Consider the following 20,056-nt stretch of genomic DNA (forward strand, 5'->3'; position numbering starts at 1 on the left):
TTCACAAGGGTAGCTACTTTCCCCAAGCCCCCGCTCGCTTAATCTTGCACAGGTACCCTGTCTTTGAAAGTGAACGGGGAGCTCTTTTGCGGGTCTCGGGGAGTATTTGTGTACTCCCCAAGACGAGGAAGGGGCAGCTTCCCCGTCGGAAGCGGCCAGAGACCGCAGGGCTGCCCGGGAAGGAGCGCGTCAGGTCGGACTGAGCATGCGCGCCGCGGCCCCCCCGCCCCGTCCGCCCCGTCCGCCCCGTCCGCCCCGTCCGCCCCGTCCGCCCCGTCCGCCCCGTCCGCCCCGTCCGCCCGCCACCGCCTCCGCGGGCCGCACTCACCGAGGCCGCGCCAGCCCAGCTCGCCGTCGCAGCTGTCCAGGACCGCGCAGAGCTCGCCCAGCAGCGTGGGCGGCAGGTCGAACAGGAGCGTGTGCGGCGTGAGGGCGCCGCGGGCCCCGGAGCTCCCCGTCGCCGCCCAGGCCATGGCTCGGCTGCCGGAGACCGGGGGCCCGTCGGAGGAGGGATGCGGAGCCCGGGCCTCTCCGCGCCCGTGAGGTGCGATTTCACAACCGCGGAAATCCTGCTTCCACGACCGCGGCCAAAGCGGCAGAATTTGCCGAGCCCCACAAGGGGCGGTCCCCACATGACGCAGAGCGCTGCCCGGCAGCGATGTCCCTGCGGCCGCCCGGCCTGGCCGCGGGGTGTCTCTGCCTCTGCGCGGTCCTTCTCACGGGCTTTCAGTTTTGAACAGTCCTTTCGCTGCTCTGGGTTTGGGACGTGACTGGAGAAACATAGCAGAGAGCGAGAACTGGGGAAAGACCAGGAGGGCAGAACTAACGGAGGGGAGTCTACTGCCCCCTCTGCGTGCCCTGGCATGGGCTGTTTCCTGGCCTGGATGGACAGACGACCTGCCAATCCTGCTTTTAAAAATGCATTTTGTTTTGCCCTGCCAGGAAGCAACACGTGTTTATTGAGGAACAGTTGGAAAACCCAGAAAAACTGCAAGAAGAAAATAATCACTCAGCTGAAGACAATCATTTGGCACGTCTTCCAACTTTTACCGAAGTTGAACAGATAAATGTGCATATATGAAGGGATTGTTGGGAAAGACCAAAAAAAGAAACAAAAAGACAAAAAACAAACAAAAAAAAACCAACAACAGGAAAACAAAAGAGAGAACAAAGCAGAAGAAAATTGTGTTCATTTTCTTCCTGAGGCTGCCCATTCTCTGGTTTTACTACATCCTTTTTTCTCCCTGGGCTTTTTTTTTTTTTTTTTTTTTTTTTATTTTATTTGACAGAGAGAGACAGCCAGCGAGAGAGGGAACACAAGCAGGGGGAGTGGGAGAAGAAGAAGCAGGCTCCCAGCGGAGCAGCCTGATGTGGGGCTCGATCCCATAACGACGGGATCACGCCCTGAGCGGAAGGCAGACGCTTAACCGTTGTGCCACCCAGGCGCCCCTCTCCCTGGGCTTTTTTGGTAAAACATTGTTCCACTACTTTTTCCTTCTTAAGAGTGTTTGACAGAGTCATTTGCTTTCAACATGGAGTTTAAGTAAAATTGACTGTTTTGAAATATTTTATCGTGTATGCTGTAATATCCCATCACCGGCATGATAAAAATACTACTGACAAAAAGAGGAGATGCTTTGAAAGTGGTGAGAAAAAAAAAATCCCAACCTTAATGACTGTAGAGTGGACGATTGCCATCAACTGAAAAATAGCAACTCTAGTTGAGAGCTTTCAGATTTGTACTCTTTGGCAATGGTGCCCCCTAGAGACCAACATTTAATGAGACACTATCATTTTGTAACCCCGGTACTACCTGAATTTCCAAGCCGTTCTCAGCTAAAGTATACCACAAAATACACTTGAAAATGGATAAAGACAATACTTTTGGGGTGAAGGTTTCTATCCCTTTGTTCAAGTAGCTAAAATTTCATTGTCGATCTGAACACGCTTAAGAAGCCCTATACCTCTGGGGTGCCTGGGTGGTGCAGTCGTTAAGCGTCTGCCTTCGGCTCAGGGCGTGATCCCGGCGTTCTGGGATCGAGCCCCACATTAGGCTTCTCTGCTGGGAGCCTGCTTCTTCCTCTCCCACTCCCCCTGCTTGTGTTCCCTCTCTTGCTGGCTGTCTCTCTCTATCAAATAAATAAAATCTTTAAAAAAAAAAAAAAAGCCCTATATCTCTCAAAGGGACTACCTGAATAAACCAAGCAACAGAGGCGGGATACAAGTATTTGACAGCTATTGAGCTGAACTGGTAGAACAGGGGATCAAAACTTAAACTCTCCTACGCAGAGGAACCAGGAATCACTGTCACTGAGTGAAGCAGTCAACATGGCCCGCTTTTCCAGATCTTCTGATTTACAGAGAAGCAAGAATTTTATGTGAAAGCCAGATTATGTGAAATGTATATGGATTATATGAAATTTCTTGTATTTTCAATGTTGGCAGTTAGTATCAGACCATGCTCCCTCCCTGTTCCTTAAAACTGCCTTTGGCTTTTGAATTTTAAATGATCAGGTTATATCACTCACTGCTGTTCACTGTTGCTGTCATCCACTGCTCTCCCCCACCTTAATTCTTCCCTCTCAGACTATATAGCTCCTGCTCACTGCAATTCTCTCCAGGACTAATCCTATCTTAATCTTCCGTGATTTGAAATATTTGTTGAGCAAATGATGATCTTCCCAATACCCTGTCCTCCCAGTTCTTTGATTCATCCTCTCCTCCAGTAATCTTACCTTCTACCCTATTTCAGCCAGTCACTCCCATGATCATTCCCTAGAACTTGTCATTATCAATAACCAGCCCTTCTGTAATTTCTATTTCATGAATCCACTCTCTGACCATACCTCCTGTCCTTCTAGTGCATACCCTCTAGTACTCTGACCCCAACAATCCTTCCCCATCACCAGGGTACCAAATACAAAATCTTGCTACCTCTTCTCTTGCCCCACCCTCTTGATGTCCTTATTTTTCTCTTTATCCGTAAAGTCCACATTCAATTTTTACAATCCCTCTCTTGCATATACTTTCCATTCTCTTGCTCCTCTCTGGCTTTGTTGAGCTCTCTTAACAAATCTACCATCCTGATTAGATACAATTTTCTAATTTTGGGCTTCACACCCGTGTACCAGAATGTGGCTGGGGGTGAGGTGGGGAATAAAAACCTGTTGATTGAACTCAATTTAAAATCAAAACCATGACTTTCAAATGGCTCCTTTATGCTGCCAGGCTATCACACTACATGCCTTTAGTCCATTTACTTTGCTGGTCCCCTTGACAGCTGTTTTAAGCCTTTTCTTTTCTCAACTCCCATTACCCTCTCCTCCATCCTTGTGCTCAGCCAATGATCTTGAAAGTATTAAGAGTACTGATGTATCAGAAAAAGAAAAACAAAACAAAAACACCCTTCCACAGAATCTCAGCATCACATCTATCTACCTACCAGTATCTGAATAGACATGCATGCCTCCCTCCTTTTCTATAGGTCAATTATGTAGGCTCCTATCTGAGTCTAATCCCTTCACTTGAGCACTCGATCTGATCTCCTTCTTGCCTCCTACTCAAAGACATCGAGGGCAGTTGTTTTCACTCTCAGCTACATCATCAATTTCTCACTCTTTACTGTATCAATTCAGTTGGGATACAAATACGATGTTATTTTTTCCACCTTAAAATGAACCAAAAACTATGATGCCATTCCCCCCTTTGATGCCATAATTACTCCCTTTTCTTTGCTCCTTTTCATAGTAAAGAGTTGAATATTCTCACTGCCTCCCAACTTTTCTCCTGTTATCTTCTCTTGAACCAATTCTAGAGCCACTGCTCCTACCCTACTCCACTGAAACGGCTCTCAGAGTCCTCTATGTCCACACCATCACTGAATATAACACTTGATTTTCAGGTTTCATCTTACTTGACCCATCAGTAGTTTTTGACACAATGATCACTCCCTCCTTCTTGGACACTTTATCTTCCAAATTCTCTTACATTTTAGCTTACTTCACGGCTCACTGTGCAGCTTCCCTTGCTGTTCCTTCTCATCTCCCTTAACTTAATGTTGGAGAGCCCCAAGGTTCGGTTTGTAGTTCTATGTACACCCACTCCCTTGGTGATCTCAACCAGTTTCAAGGCTTTAAATACCATCCACCTACCAAGGTGTGCCAAATGTATATGGTTAGCCCAGACCTCTCCCTTGAACTTCACACTCATGTCCAAAATTGAACCCTTGATCATGCCTCCTGAACCTGCTCTTCGACATTCTTCCCCATCCAGGTCACTCTATCCTTCCAGTTGCTTGAACCGAAACCTATACAGTCATCCTTGACTCCTCTATTTCTTCACAGCCCACGTTCAATCCACCAGCAAACCCTGTCGACTCTATTCAAAATATGTTTACAATCATACTTTTCTGCACCTCCACTACTGCCACCCTGGTTTGAGCCATCAGCATGTCTTGTCTGGTTTACTACAGTTGTCTCCTAACTAAAGTAGCTTCCACTGTTGCTTCCTATAGACTTTCCTCAACACTGCAGCCAGATGCATCCTTTTAAATCAAATCTGATTATGTCTCTGGTCTGTTTAGAAGCCCGCAATGGCTTCTACTTTCAGTCAGAATAGAAGTCAAACTCTCTGTATGATCTGCATTCACTCTCCCTCTCCCGCTCTGCTGTTGCCCTCTGATCTTGCTTCCTTGTTCATTCTGCATAACCACACTGCCTCCTTGCTGGTCCTTGAACACACCAGGCAGACCCACATGAAAGCCTTTGCACTTGCTATTCCCTTGCCTGCTATGCTCTTTCCATCTTGCTATAGTCTACCCTGACCTCCATATTTAAAACTGCAGTGGTCCATGCACTGAGAGTCAGGTTGGCACATGACTGGAACTGGCAGTAATATATGGATTGGGAAACCAAATCTCATTCAAATTTCTCCTCTCTGAATCTGAATAGGAACGTGCAGCAGCTCTGGTTGTCTCTGGAACCATTTTGCAACCACATGGATATAAATACTAGAATGAAGTGAGTCCTGGGGATGGTCTCGTGAGAGAGAAGACCAGATCCTTCATAATGGCATTAAGCAGCTCTTTTGTTCTATACCTGGAGAACGTCCTGCTTATGGACTAATAATTATCACAGAAATTCCTTACTAAGAATCTTGTAATTTGGGGCGCCTGGGTGGCACAGCGGTTAAGCGTCTGCCTTCGGCTCAGGGCGTGATCCCGGCATTCTGGGATCGAGCCCCACATCAGGCTCCTCCACTATGAGCCTGCTTCTTCCTCTCCCACTCCCCCTGCTGTGTTCCCTCTCTCGCCTGCTGTCTCTATCTCTGTCAAATAAATAAATAAAAAATCTTTAAAAAAAAAAAAGAATCCTGTAATTTGCAGCCACATGCATCCTAACAGATACACCGAACAGACATTTGGTGATAGTTCCTGGTTTGTTGATGGCCATAAAACTATGGGAAGGAAGCAAACCTCTGTCCAAAACTGGAGTTCAAATCTATACAGCTAGATCTCTGGAATGTCAGATGGGCATGGAAACTGCATTGTAGAGAGAGATAGCTGGGCCCCTGGAAGAAAACAAGTGTTAGTAGAGAATGGTCTGGCAGCATGGAAGGGAGCAGTATGAAGTCCTAGATGTGCATGAGACTGCACTAAAAATCCAGGCAGACCCAGACCTGCACTGCACCCCATGCACCCACTCTCAGCATACATGCTTCTGGCGAAAACATGGCTGTGATTAACCCTCAAACTCTTTCACTGTGTTTTTTGCCCTAGGATAATCTCTAACTCCTCTCCGCACTACCCTCCCACCCCTGCCCCAAATTTCAGATACTAGGAGATGAGTTTCCATCCCAGCTGGAGGCAAGAGAGTAATAAACTGCAAAGAATCACAAATGGAGATGCTGAGGGAACCCTGAAGGCTGTGGCACAGATGACATAATGGCACAGATACATAGTATTATCAGTGATAAAGTCCCAGCTAAGCACAGGCATTGAAGACTAAGAAATAAAAAATCAGGTGAGTTAGGTAACAGCTCTTTGTAGATAGGAAAAACTATCTTGGTGGCAGCTGTTTATCCAGCATCCCTAAGGATGGATGCTCAAAGGACAACCAGTTGTGGGACATAGATCTTCTGGTTTGGGAAATAATTTCCAAAACAAAGATCACTAACCTATCCTATCTTTGAGCCTTATCCCACCCCTGAGCCTTAGAAGGTCCTAGGTGCATTGGGGTTCAGGGGTGAGATAAAGATCAGCAATGGGGTGAGAAACATTTGTGGTGCATATTACTTGGTAATTTTAAGAAGGAAAATTTGGATGGGTTTAGGCTTTCATTAAAATGACCTAATAATACTATTGGTGGGAATACAAACTGGTGCAGCCACTCTGGAAAACAGTATGGAGGTTCCTCAAGAAGTTAAAAATGGAACTACCCTATGACCCAGCAATTGCACTACTGGGTATTTATCCAAATGATACAAATATAGTGATTCAAAGGGGCACATGCACCCCAATGTTTATAGCAGCAATGTCCACAATAACCAAAATATGGAAAGAACCCAGATGTCCATTGACGGATGAATGGATCAAGATGTAGTATGTATGTATATATGTATGTGTGTATATATACATAGACATAGACATAGACATAGACATAGACATAGACATATGTGTGTGTATATAGGAATACTACTCAGCCATCAAAATGAAATCTTGCCATTTACAAAGATGTGGATGGAACTAGAGGGTATTTTGCTAAGCAAAAAAAGTCAGAGAAAGACAAAACCATATCATTTCACTCATATGTGGAATTTAAGAAACAAAATAGATGGACATAGGAGAGAGGAAGGAAAAATAAGACGAGAGGGAGGCAAGCCATAAGAGACTCCTAACTATAGGAAACAAACTGAGGGTTGCTGGAGGGGAGATGGGTGGGAGGATGGAGTAATTGGGTGATGGGCATTAAGGAAGACACTTGAAGTAAGGAGCATTGGCTGTTGTACGCAACTGATGAATCACTAAATTCTGCCTCTGAAACTAATAATACAGTATATGTTAATTCAATTGAATTTAAATAAAAAATGTTTTAAAAAAGAAAAAAAATGACTTAATAATAGTAACATGCAATAATGATTCCTCCAATGTGTATGTATTTTTAAAGATTTATTTGAGAGAGAAAGGGGGGAGGGGCAGAGGGAGAGAATCTCAAGCACACTCCCAGCTGAGCACGGAGCCTGACTTGGGGCTCGATCCCAGGACTCTGGGATCACCCCCTGACCCGAAGGCATACGCTTAACGACTGAGCCACCCAGGCACCCCTCTTTCAACATTTTCAAGCTTTGTCCTATTTCACCATTTTCTTTTAAAATCATTTTCACAGTATTTTTCACCCTGGAGTGTGTTGCTATAATAACTTCTGCCTAGTCACCACTGACTTCTAAAATCTGATTTTTATAATTGAATAGTTTTCAATCAAGGGCTTTTCATGATAATTTCAATATTAGCTAAAGTCCTGTTTTTGAAGCCATCATTTATTTATCTCTAGAAGCACCCCATACATGTGAAATAAATCTGAGAATATGGCACCATGTTTTCTTTTGCAGTCAAGACTCTACTCAGACTGTTTGCAGTTTGATAATGGAAAATGGCTTAGAGACCCGAATCCAACTACTGCATCTTACAGATGGCCAAACTGCTGCTGGCTCTGTGAACTCTGCAGGCAGTGTTTGCTGGAGAAATACATGCAAAAAAAGTCTCACTCGAGATTTTCAAATTTTCTTGTCAACTTATAAGTACAAATCCTGTGCATTTTCCCTCTCAAGGATTTGGCTCTCTTTTCCTTGTTATTTAGTAAATCCCCGAGGTAAATCCTGTATTAGTCTGTTCAGGCTGGCATTAAAAATACCACAGACCGGATGGTTTCAATAAGAGAAATTTATTTTTTCACAGCTCTGGAGGCTACAAATCCCAAGATCAAGGTGTCCACAAGGTCCAGTGTCTGCTAAAAGCTCTCCTTCTGGCTTGTAGATGGCCTTTCCTGGGTGTGTGCATACACACATTCAGAGAATGAGAGAGAGCGAGCGAGCATGCACACACCAGCATTCTGGTGTCTCTTCTTGTAAGGACACTGATCCTGTCTGATCAGGGCCCTACCCTTATGACCTCATTTAACCTTAATTAACTCTTTACAAGCCCCTTCTCCAGGTTCAGCCACAATGGGAGTTAGGGCTTCAACATATAAACGGGGGCCACACATTCAGTCCATGACAAACCCTCTGCACAGAAGTTCAAGAAATAATGTCACATCACTGGGTTTCAGAGTACATGTTCTAACAACACTTGGTAATTAGTTATCCACATCTTCTGGCCTTCCATGGTGGCCATGGTTCCTCTTGTTCCGTACTGAATTTGTTTCATTGTTCCGAACTTTTGAAAGAAAAAGAAAAGCTTGGATTTCTAATCTGGTGCCTTGACAATGAAGGCAGTAAGTCTGTATGTGAAAATATCCAGCATATTTGGATCTAAAAATATTAGTAACTTCAGATCAAATGGCCTTTCCTCAGGGCTTATTCTGACAGTTCCATAGCATCAGTCCCTCATCACACCATCTTTCGTGAATTTTTGCCTTTTTTTTGAGGTCTCTTCTGACAATACTTAGTGTTTTCTACCTACGTTACTGATTGTTTCTTCTGTTTTCCCAACTGACGCTTCCTTTTGTACTGTGCGCCCACAGGCTGAATTCTATTTTTTTTTTTAAAGATTTTATTTATTTATGTGACAGAGACAGCCAGTGAGAGAGGGAACACAGCAAGGGAGTGGGAGAGGAAGAAGCAGGGTCCCAGCAGAGGAGCCCGATGTGGGACTTGATCCCGGAACGCTGGGATCACGCCCTGAGCCGAAGGCAGACACTCAATGACTGCGCTACCCAGGCGCCCCTGAATTCTATTGATCTTTTTATTCCAGGTCTTGAAGATTTCATATAATCTCATTCTTCGTCTATTATCTCTATGTGGACCCCCCTCATATCTCTGTCCTTAGCCCTAACCTGCTCCACAGCTTCCCTTCTCATTCCCGCCTCCAGCATTTACCAACAATTTCATTTTGATGTCTTTCTTTCATCTCAATGCAGCATGCCCCAAACTGATCATTTCCTAGAAAACCAGCTTCTTTGTGTCTGGTCACAGGAGCCAAAAGAACTCTTAGTAATTCTGATTGACTGATCGACTGATATAGTCAGAAGGATTTACTGAGCTCCTGCTATGTCAGATACCATGCTCGGTGGTGTTTACATCCAATGAATCACCAAATGTTATTCTTCTGGGGGCGCCTGGGTGGCACAGCGGGTAAGCGTCTGCCTTCGGCTCAGGGCGTGATCCCAGCATTATGGGATCGAGCCCCACATCAGGCTCCTCCGCTATGAGCCTGCTTCTTCCTCTCCCACTCCCCCTGCTTGTGTTCCCTCTCTCGCTGGCTGTCTCTATCTCTGTCAAATAAATAAATAAAATCTTAAAAAAAAAATGTTATTCTTCTGTAATGTCTCTCATGAGTGTCTGGGTCTTTTCCAATTTATCTGAACTAGTTATTTCATGTTTGGATTTTTTCAGCATCTCCTACCTGAGGAACCCCTAATTATCTTTCAAGATCCTATTGAAAAGGCACCACCTCTGTGATGTAGGTTGACTTGTGGGCTCCCATGATATACATTTAAGTCTTAACCACTGATGCCTTTGAATGTGACCTCAATTGGAAATATAGGCATACATGGAACATATTGCAGATTCGGTTCCAGACCACTGCAATAAAGCGAATATCGTAATAAAGTGAGTCAAATAAATTTTTTGGTTTCCAAAGCATATAAAAGTTTATACTGTAGTACACGATACTGTGTTACACTATACTGTAGTGTATTAAGTGTGCAATAGCATCCTGTCTAGGAAAAAAGTATATCCCTTAATTTAAAAATATTGCGAAAAAATGCTAATCATCATCCGAACTTTCACAGGGTAGTATTCACTGATCAGATCACCACAGAAAACATCATAATAATTAAAAAGTTTGAAATACTGTGAAAATTACCAAAATGTGACAGACACACGAGAAGCGAGCAAATGCTGTTGGAAAAATGATGCCAACAGACTTGCTTGATGCAGGTCTGCATAAACCTTCCATTTGTAAAAAATGGTATCTTCAAAGTATATAAAGTGAAGTACAATAATATGAGGTATGCCTGTGAAGTCTTTGCAGGTGTAATCAAGTTAAGATGAGGCCATACTGGATTAGAGCTCTTGTCCTTATAAGAAGAGGGAAATTTGGACACAGAAACACCGAGGAAAGAAGGCCTAGTGATGATGATGGCAGAGACTGGAGTGATGCAGCCACAGGCCAAGGAAATCCAAGCACTGCAAATACCAGAAGCCACTTAGAGAGGCATGGAACAGATCATCCCTGAGAACCTCTATAAGGAACTAACCCCGCTTGTCAGCTTCATTTCAGAACTGTGGCCTCCAGAACTGTAAATGAGGACATTTCTGTTGTTTGAAGCCACCAGTTTGTACTAATTTATTACAGCAGTCCTAGCAAACTAAAACACTCTGTGAAGCCATTTACAACCTTCCCAAAGCTCTCATTTCTTTTGCAGTCTCTTTACTTGCATGATTTTTTTACTTGCTATTTATTATTATTATTATTATTTTTAAAGATTTTATTTATCCATTTGACAGAGAGATAGTGAGAGAGGGAGCACAAGCGGGGGGGGGGTGGGAGAGGGAGAAGCAGGCTTCCTGCTGAGCAGGAAGCTCGATGGGGGGGGCAGGGGGGGCCGACCCCAGGATGCTGGGATCATGACCTGAGCCGAAGGCAGACACTTAATAAATGAGCCACCCCGGCGCCCCTTTACTTGCTATTTACTGTCCTTTAAGTAAAGGGAAAATGTCATTTAAAATTACTAGCACAAATTTTATCATTGATCTTTATATCATGCAATACCAGTTTTAAATGCAAATTCATATGTGGATCACCAAAATTACACAGTTTGTATTTCATAGCCTGTATATACATATGCATTTCATTCTTACTAGAACTGTGGAACAGCTGCATATACAACTAGGTCAACATATTTTTATTTCACTTCTTGAGATGTGCACAATCTACTAACACTCTCTACCTTCAGCTTACTGATAAGGATGGACAAGAGAAGAAACCATGATTGCCCCTCTTTCCCTTTCCTTCAATAGCTTCATTTTTAGTGTTCGTGCTTGGCTAATATTGGGAACTGACACAAGTGAAAAAGGATATGATAGGATTCCTCGGACATTCATGCTTCTTAGAGCACCACTGCCTTATTTTTGCATTCACAGTAAGTTCTGATAGGTAAGGAAAGATTGGTAAAACAGCCCTTGGCACTGTCTATGCCCTCCCACCCCTTTCCTTTACTAAGTTGTAGTATAACACACTTACCTTGTACTGGTTTTGAGTCTATTCTAACTCCCATGCATTGTAGGTCCAATAGAATTCTGTGCACATGGGGCATCTTGGATGCTAAATGCAAATGGTTGGCAAAGAAGAATGGACACTTGTATATTGTGTAAACTTCTTCTGCTCATGCTCCATCGTGCTTTCATTCATAAAACACAAGTTGAAAGGCAACATTATTAAACATTTCAAAATGGTGACCACTGAGCATTAAACCAAGTGCAAATTCCTTCTGAGAGCAAGACCCTATGCAATTTCCCAGGTTGCATGTCGATGAAGCCAGCTCTAGTTCGAGTCCCAGTTAATCCACAACCTTTTCAATATTTGGAATTGTCAACCTCTTAATTTTAGCCATCTGTGTAGAGATACCTCATTGTGGCATTTATTTGCATTTCTCTGATCATTAATGAGGGAAAGCATCTTTTTAAGTTTTTTATCCATTTGGCATGTGTGTGTTTGTGTGTGTGTGTGTGTGTGTGTGTGTGTGTGTGTGTGTGGTGTGCCTGTTTGAGGCTTTTGCCCATTTTTTTTATTGGCTGCCTCTCTTTCTTTTCTTCTTGATTTGTAACAATTGTTTTTATATTCTGGAAAAGAGCATTATGTAGATTACATGTGTAAAATATCTTCACCCATTCTATTTTCACTCTCTTATAAATATTTTGATTACTAGTTCAAACTTTTAATATAGTTTAATTTGTCAATATTTTCCTTTGAAGTTAACTCTAGTTTATATCTGGTTTCATAAACCTTTGCTTTCCTCCAAATCATAAAGATATTTTCCTATTATTATCTTAAAATTTTGTTTTGCCTTTCACATTTAGTTCCACAATTCATCTAGAATTTATTTTTTGTAATTGGTAAGAGTTAGGGGATCAAACTTTACTAGTGCTGTTTTTGTTCATTATACAAACATGGATTTGCAGCTTAACTCCAGTTTGTCCTATTTAACAATTCCTTTTATGGGGCGCCTGGGTGGCACAGCGGTTAAGCGTCTGCCTTCGGCTCAGGGCATGATCCCGGCGTTATGGGATCGAGCCCCACATCAGGCTCCTCTGCTGTGAGCCTGCTTCTTCCTCTCCCACTCCCCCTGGTTGTGTTCCCTCTCTCGCTGGCTGTCTCTATCTCTGTCAAATAAATAAATAAAATCTTTAAAAAAAAAAAAATTCCTTTTATGATTTTATATTGACACGAGCAATATGCTTATAAAATGAAAATCATAAAAGGTAAGGTTTTTCTGCTCATCTTTATGGAAGCGAGTTTATTTCTTCTGACAAATCTTCCAATAACATCAAATTTAAGGATTTAGTTTCAGAATAGACAATCCCACAGCTATTCTGAGCTCCACTTACTAACTCTTTTGAACGTTATGGTTAAGGTGGGGACTAGGCAAATGTGGGTGGGTCAAAGTAAACTCATCAAAGAATTCCAAGGAACCCTGGGATGATATTTCTCTGGGCATATCTACACCCGGTATTTGTATCAGAATGACAGCAATGGCATGAGTATTCACTCTGATTCCATCGTATTTGCCATCATCATTTCTTTTAGATTAAAATGATATTCCCTCTTCCCTGCCTTTGGTCATGGCACTCTCTCATGTATTCTCCATCTGGCACACAGTGACCCAGCCTTTGTTTATCTATCCAGTCTCATTCTTTGTCATCTGTATCTTATCCTAACTAAGCTTTGCCCCCCATCTGAACCTACCTGCATCATTCCGGTCTTCTCTGGTTGGCGCTTGTCTTCTGTGCTCATGGGGCATTATCTCATTCAGAGCACAGAAAGTGCTCAAGAAATTTAGGGAATTTTATTAATATTAAAAATAATTAAAAGTGTATCTCCCGCATGATTATTGAAGGACTATGTGAATGAGATGGGTGTTTGCTAAAAGGACGGACGGATGGGACTTCTCTTCTATCACTTTCAGCAACTCTCTGGGTCAGAGGATTTAAAAACCTTGTTGAGGACATTTGCTACAACCTGGACAGCACTGGAGGAGATAATGCTAAGTGAAATAAGTCAAGCAGAGAAAGACAACTATCATATGATTTCTCTTATCTATGGAACATAAGAACTAGGATGATCAGTAGGGGAAAAAAGGGATAAAGAAAGGGGGGGTAATCAGAAGGGGGAATGAAACATGAGAGACTATGGACAAACTGAGGGCCTCAGAGGGGAGGGGGGTGGGGGAATGGGATAGACCGGTGATGGGTAGTAAGGAGGGCACGTATTGCATGGTGCACTGGGTGTTATACGCAACTAATGAATCATCGAGCCTTACATCGGAAACCGGGGATGTACTGTATGGTGACTAACATAATATAATAAAAAATCATTAAAAAAAATAAAATAAAAACCTTGTTGAGGAAAAATCTGAGAGAAGTGTCACTTCACATGACGCAGAGAACGTAATTCACTTTTCTCTCCCGCCCCAACCTGAACCCACCTCCTTCCTCTGAGCCTCACGGAAGCACTGAGGCGAGCGCATCGATGAGCGCGAGCTGCGCTCGGCTAGTTGGGGCTGGATCGCTTCATCCCGGAAGTGGCTTGAAGGCCGTTGAGTCCGAGTCGTTTCCCTAGCTCCGCGGGGTCGCTGGGGTGCTGCTGCCGACATGGCCGACCCCGACCCCCGCTACCCCTGCTCCTCCATCGAGGACGATTTCAACTATGGCAGCTGCGTGGCCTCCGCCAGTGTGCACATCCGAATGGGTACATTCCCCCTACCCCCTCTCCCCCCCACCCCCCGCCCCGGTCTCTGCGGGCCGCCCTGCGCCGAGCCTGATGCGCTGTTGGCCTCTGGGGGTGGCTTTCAGCTTCCGCCGGCAGCTCCTCCCGGGGCTGGGCTCGCAGGCGGAGCGCGGGTCCCCCAGAGGTTCAGAGCGAAGCCCTGCTTCCCGCTCCCCGCCCCCGCTCCCCGGGCTCTGCGGAAGAGCGCCCTCCCCCGGGAGGTGGGGGGAAGCGCTCGCTTGGCTCCGCCAGCGCTCCCAGGGCGAGCGCGCCTCCGGGGAGGCGTGGTGGTCACCTAGCTGTGCGCCCCGAGCGTTCGGGAACCTGAGCGGGAGCCCAGCCCGCTTTAATCCTGCCTTCCTCCGCGTAGAAAGGGACATGAAAACCTCGACAGCCTTAATTTGGCATCTTTATATTAAAAGAAATTAAGGGCTATTTTTTAATGTGAAAATAAGTTTATTATGTGATCATTGTGACTTACACCTGAATGCAGTTATTTGCTTGCATGTTTTTGGTGTAGGGGTTGTGATTGCGTTTCAAGTTTCTATTTACTTGTCTGAGCCCTTTTCTGGATTGTAGGATCTGTGAGGACAGGGACCATATCTGTTCTTGTTCACTATTTATAGTGTCTACAAGACCTGGAACTCAACATGAGTTTGAGTATTAATTGAGGCAGTTGTTGGAAATGGAAGCTTTAGAGGTCAATCAAAATGCAATTTTAGTTTTAAGTTATTATGCAGTATTTACTGAATTTAAAATGCTTAGTTTCGTGTAAGTGGAATTCATTGTCCGTTCTAGTTCAGCCAATTGATTACAGAAGTTGTCCCATATTTTCATCCTATCCCAGTGGCTGGAACTTGTTCTGGAAAAGGAATTATGAAGATCTGATGCACTAAGAATCTTGATCCCTAGCATCTATATTTCTGGAATTGAATTTTGGAATGATTTTGGCAAATGAGCATAGTTTTTTAAATTAAATTTTTAATTGTGGTGAAACATGTTTCATTAAAAATATACCATCTTAACCATATTTAAGTGTACAGTTCGGTAGTGTTAAGATACATTGTTGTGCAACAAATCTCCAGGACTTTTTAATCTTGTAAAACTGAAACTCCGTACCATCAAAGAACTCCGTTTTCCCCTCTCCCAGTGCTTGGCAGTGACCATTCTACTTTCTGCTTTATGAACGTGGCCTCACTAGATTCCTCATATAAGTGGAATCATACAGTATGTGCCTTTTTATGACTGGTTTATTTCAATTAGCATGTTTTTAGGTTGTATCCTTTTTTTTTTTTTAAGAGAGGGAGGCAGGGGAGGGGCAGAGGGGGAGGGAGAGAGAGAATCTTAAGCAGGCTCCATGCCCAGCGCAGAGCTCATCTTAGGGCTGAATTTCACAACCCTGAATTCATGACCCTAGCCAAAATCAAGAGTCTGACACTTAACAGACTGAGCCACCCAGGCGCCCCAGGGTGTATCCATTTTGTAGCATGTGTCAGACTTTCCTTTTTAGGGCTGAATAATTTTTCATTGTGTGACAAAACCACGTTTTGTTCATCTGTGTATCTACTTGTAGACACCTCAGTATGAATCATGCTGCTATAAATGTGTGTACAGTACCTCCTTGGGATCCTGCTTTCAGTTGTTTTGTCTGGATACTCAGAAGTGGAATTGCTGGATCATAGTTGTTTTAGTGAAAAACGTATTCCCCCCCCTGAGTAGGGGAAGAACCCAGTTCTTCCCCCTGTGTTTCTCCTTGACTACTCACACAGGATACTTCAGTTTTGATACTTGTGGTCACCAAAAGTGTGGGTTTTTTTCCACACCAGGCAGTTCTCCAAGATACCAGCTCTGTGCCCTACAATTTAATTCAATTCTGATGCTGTCTCCTAGTGCATAGTATCGGATCCCACAGGTTAAGGTCTCAGTCCCATAAGACTGCTCCCACCCCACTTCAGATGCCAGTTGGAAGTAATAGGTCCCCAGGTTACCCATAACTTGTCAGACTTGGGTATAGATTGAAAGTTCCCATGACCCCCTTTTTGGATTTGATTAATTTACCAGAGCAGGTCACAGAACTCAAGGTAACATTTATATTTACCAGTTTATTAAAAGCTACAGATCAACAGCCAGATGAAGAGAGATACAGTGGGAGGTCTGGGAGAAGGAGCTTCTGCCTGCATAGAGTTGAGGTGTGTCACCCTTCCAGTATGTGGACGTGTTCACCAACCTGGAAGCTCTCTAAACCCCCACTCATAATGTTTTATGGAGGCTTCCTCACTTAAGCATGATCAATTATTAACTCCATTTTCAGCCTTTTTCCTTCTCCCCACTTCAGCACGGCTGAAAATTCCAAACTTACTTATGGCTTGTTCTTTCTGGTGACCGGCCCTCATCCAAGAGCTCACGTAGGGTCACCTCAGTAGAACCAAAGACACACCTATCACCCAGGAAATTATATACCATTATATACCACTTTGCATTCCACCAGCAATGAATGAGAGTTCCTGTTGCTCCATGTTCTTTTCATCATTTAGTGGTGTCAGGTTTTGTATTTTGGGCATTCTGATAGGTAGGTAGTGGTATCTCATTATTTTAATTTGCATTTCCCTGATGACCTATGATGCTGAGCATCTTTTCATATGTTATTTACTATTTGTATATTTTGTTCAGTGAGGTGTCTGTTCAGGTCTTTTGCCTGCTTTTTAAGTGAGTTGTTCATTTTCTTATTGTTGAGTGTGAAGAGTTCTTTGTATATTTTGGATAACCGTCCTTTTATCAGATGCATCTTTGCAAATATTTTCTGTTAGTCTGTCTTCTCATTTCTTGACTTTGCCCATATTTTAATTGGGTTATTTATTTTTTTGTTATTGAATTGCAAGAATTCCTTATATATTCTAGATATTAACCTCTTATATATATATGATTTACAAATTTTCTCCCATTCTGTAGGTTGCCTTTTCACTATGTTTTTTTTTTTTTTAAAGATTTTATTTATTTATTCGACAGAGAAAGAGACAGCCAGAGAGAGAGGGAACACAAGCAGGGGGATTGGGAGAGGAAGAAGCAGGCTCCTAGCAGAGGAGCCTGATGTGGGGCTCGATCCCAGAACGCCGGGATCACACCCCGAGCTGAAGGCAGACGCTTAACCGCTGTGCCACCCAGACACCCCTTCACTATGTTGATTGTGCCCTTTGATGCACAGAGTTTTAAATTTTGATGTAGGACATTTTATCTGTTTTTACTTTTGTTGCCTGTGCTTTTCCCCTGTGTTTTTTTCTAGGGGTTTTTATAGTTTTAGGTCTTAGGTTTAGGCCTTGAAGTTATTTTGAGTTAATGTGTGTATATGATGTAAGTTAAGGGTTCTTTCGCATGTGGCTCTCCAGTTTTCCTAGCACTATTTATTGAAGAGACAGTCCTTTCCTTCATTGATCGGTGTTGGCATTCTTGTTGAAAATCACTTGACCATATATGCGAAGGTTTATTTCTGGTCTTCTATTCTATTCCGTTGTTCTGTATGTCTGTCTTTTTGTCAGTACCACACTATTTTGATTACTGTAGCTTTATAATAAGTTTTGAAATCAGAAAATATGAGACCTCAAATTTTGTTATTCTTTATCAATATTATTTTGGCTGTTCAGGGTCCCTTGAAATTCCAAATGAATTATAGGATGCATTTTTCTATCTCTGAAAAAAAGGCTTTTGATAAAAAAGGATTTTGATAAGGATTGATGTGGGGTTGGGAGCAAATGGTCAAGAAAGAATTCTTGAGATTTTTTTGGCACAAAGAGGTGCTTTTATTATAGTATAAGGACAGGGCCCATGGGCAGAAAGAGCTGCACTTTTGCAGTATGAAGCTGGTGGTTATATGCTTCCTGTTCGGGGGGAGGGGACATGTAGGGAGAATTAGATCAGAAATGTTTTATTTGAATTTCTGCTTGTAAAACTGCTTTCTCAAGATTTCTCCAGTGCCTGTCACTCAGCTCAGGTATTAACTAGCAGTGAGATGTACAGGCAGTCTTGAGACCCTTTAAGGATGTAGCAACCAGCGCTTACTTGATCCTTATCAAAACAGTGCAGGCTATAGGTCAGCTTTCTGGGCTAAAGGTGAACATTTATCTGTTTCTGTCCCTCATTAGGGATTGCGTTAGATCTGTAGCTCTTTTTGTGTGTGGTCTGGACATTTTAACAATATTAAATCTTTTAATCTGTGAACATTGGATGTCATTTATATGTGTCTTTCAGCAGTGTTTTGTAGTTTTCAGAGTACAAGTCTTTTGCCTTCTTGATTAGATTTATGTCTAAGTATTTCATTTTTTTTTGATGCTATTGTAAATGGAATTTTTTTTTAAAGATTTTATTTATTTATGTGACAGAGAGACAGCCAGCGAGAGAGGGAACACAGCAGGGGAGTGGGAGAGGAAGAAGCAGGCTCCCAGCGGAGGAGCCCGATGTAGGACTCGATCCCGGAATGCTGGGATCACACCCTGAGCCGAAGGCAGACGCTTAACGACTGCGCTACCCAGGCGCCCCTGAAATTTTTTTTTATTTATTTTCTTATCCTTTTTGGCTTGCTCATTATTGGTGTGTAAAAATGCAACTGATTTTTGCATGTTGATTTTGTATCTTGCAACTTTGTTGAATTCATTTGTTCTAACAGCTTGTGGAATCTTTAGGGTCTTCCACATGTAAGATCATGTCATGTGTGAACAGATAATTTCACTTTTTTTTCCTTTCCAATTTGGATGCCTTTTATTTCTTTTGCATGCCCACTTGCTCTGGCTAGGACTTCCAGTACTATGTTGAATAGAAGTGGCAAAAACATACATCTTTGACTTGTTCCTGATCTTAGAGGAAAAGTTTTCACTTTTTCACTGTTGAGTATAATGTTAGCTGTGAGCTTGTCATAAATAGCCTTTATTATGTTCAGGTAGTTTCCTTCTATTCCTAGCTTATTGAGTGTTTTTATCATGAGTGGTTGTTGAATAATGGCAAATGCTTTTTCTGTATCAGTTGAGATGTCATGTGTTTTTCCTTCATCATTCTGTTAATATGGTGTATTCTACTGATTGATTTTTGTATGATGAACCATCCTTGCATTCCAGGAATAAAACCCATTTGGTCATGGTGTATGATCCTTTTAATCTGCTAAGGAATTCTGCTTGCTAATATTTTGTTGAGTTTCACATCAGTATTCATCAAGGATATTGGTCTGTAGTTTTCTTTTCTTGTAGTGTCTTTGGCTTTGATATTGGGGTAAAGCTGGTTTATAGAATGAATTTGGAAGTATTATCCCCTCTTCAGCTTTTTGGGATTGTTTGTGGAGGATTGGTTTTCAAACTCAGCTTTTTACTATATGTTTGTTTAAACCAATAAGGCACTGTCAGATTCCATTCATCTATAAAGTGATACATTAGAGTAACTAAGAACTGTTATTGCAAGAACAGAGAGTGGATTAGAACTCCTGGCTATCTCATAGATACCAGGGAAAATGAGGGTCTCTGCTGATCCCAAAGGTGATAAAGAGAATCAGTTGCTTCAGGGAAGGACAGGGATAGAAAATGGCAGCTTATGCAGCAAATTACATTTCTGTGGAGGTAGTATTAGATGTGTGAATAGAAGGCATTTATTAGAGAAATCTTACTGAGTTAGGATACTGCCATTAAGGAAAAATTTGAATCATTAATATACATTTAGTAGATAGACTACATTTTTTAAAACTACATTTTGAAAAAAGCAACCCTTTTTATTGAATGTAAAGGTAGTGAGGAAATAAAAGTTTTGAAAGTCTCAGTTGCTGTCCTTAAGGCATTAGTTGGGTTGGCCAGTGGTCAAACTAATCTGTGAAGCAACTTAATG

General features: G+C 42.6%; 2 protein-coding genes across 3 annotated transcripts in view; one reads left to right on the top strand and one right to left on the bottom strand.

The window, feature by feature from the left end:
* IRAK3 (interleukin 1 receptor associated kinase 3) overlaps nucleotides 1-14,005 on the bottom strand; it is a 61,083-nt gene extending 47,078 nt beyond the window's left edge. The window contains exons 1-2 of one of the 2 annotated variants that reach the window (XM_057316260.1): nucleotides 13,920-14,005; nucleotides 11,459-11,615 (exon numbers count right to left, since the gene is read on the bottom strand). In XM_057316260.1, the coding sequence (XP_057172243.1) occupies nucleotides 11,459-11,531 (73 nt within the window). In that variant the 5' untranslated portion in view covers nucleotides 11,532-11,615; nucleotides 13,920-14,005. Of the gene's footprint in view, nucleotides 1-328; nucleotides 788-11,458; nucleotides 11,616-13,919 lie in introns of those variants that run through there. The other variant, XM_026500092.4, reaches the window with a different exon arrangement.
* Nucleotides 14,006-14,085: 80 nt separating this feature from the next.
* Nucleotides 14,086-20,056, top strand: part of TMBIM4 (transmembrane BAX inhibitor motif containing 4) — a 29,042-nt gene continuing 23,071 nt past the window's right edge. Inside the window, exon 1 of the mRNA XM_026500094.4 lies at nucleotides 14,086-14,182. Coding sequence (XP_026355879.1) covers nucleotides 14,086-14,182 — 97 coding nt within the window. The remainder of the gene's footprint in view (nucleotides 14,183-20,056) is intronic.

Source organism: Ursus arctos, unplaced genomic scaffold (assembly GCF_023065955.2).
Source record: "Ursus arctos isolate Adak ecotype North America unplaced genomic scaffold, UrsArc2.0 scaffold_21, whole genome shotgun sequence".
NCBI lineage: Eukaryota > Metazoa > Chordata > Mammalia > Carnivora > Ursidae > Ursus > Ursus arctos.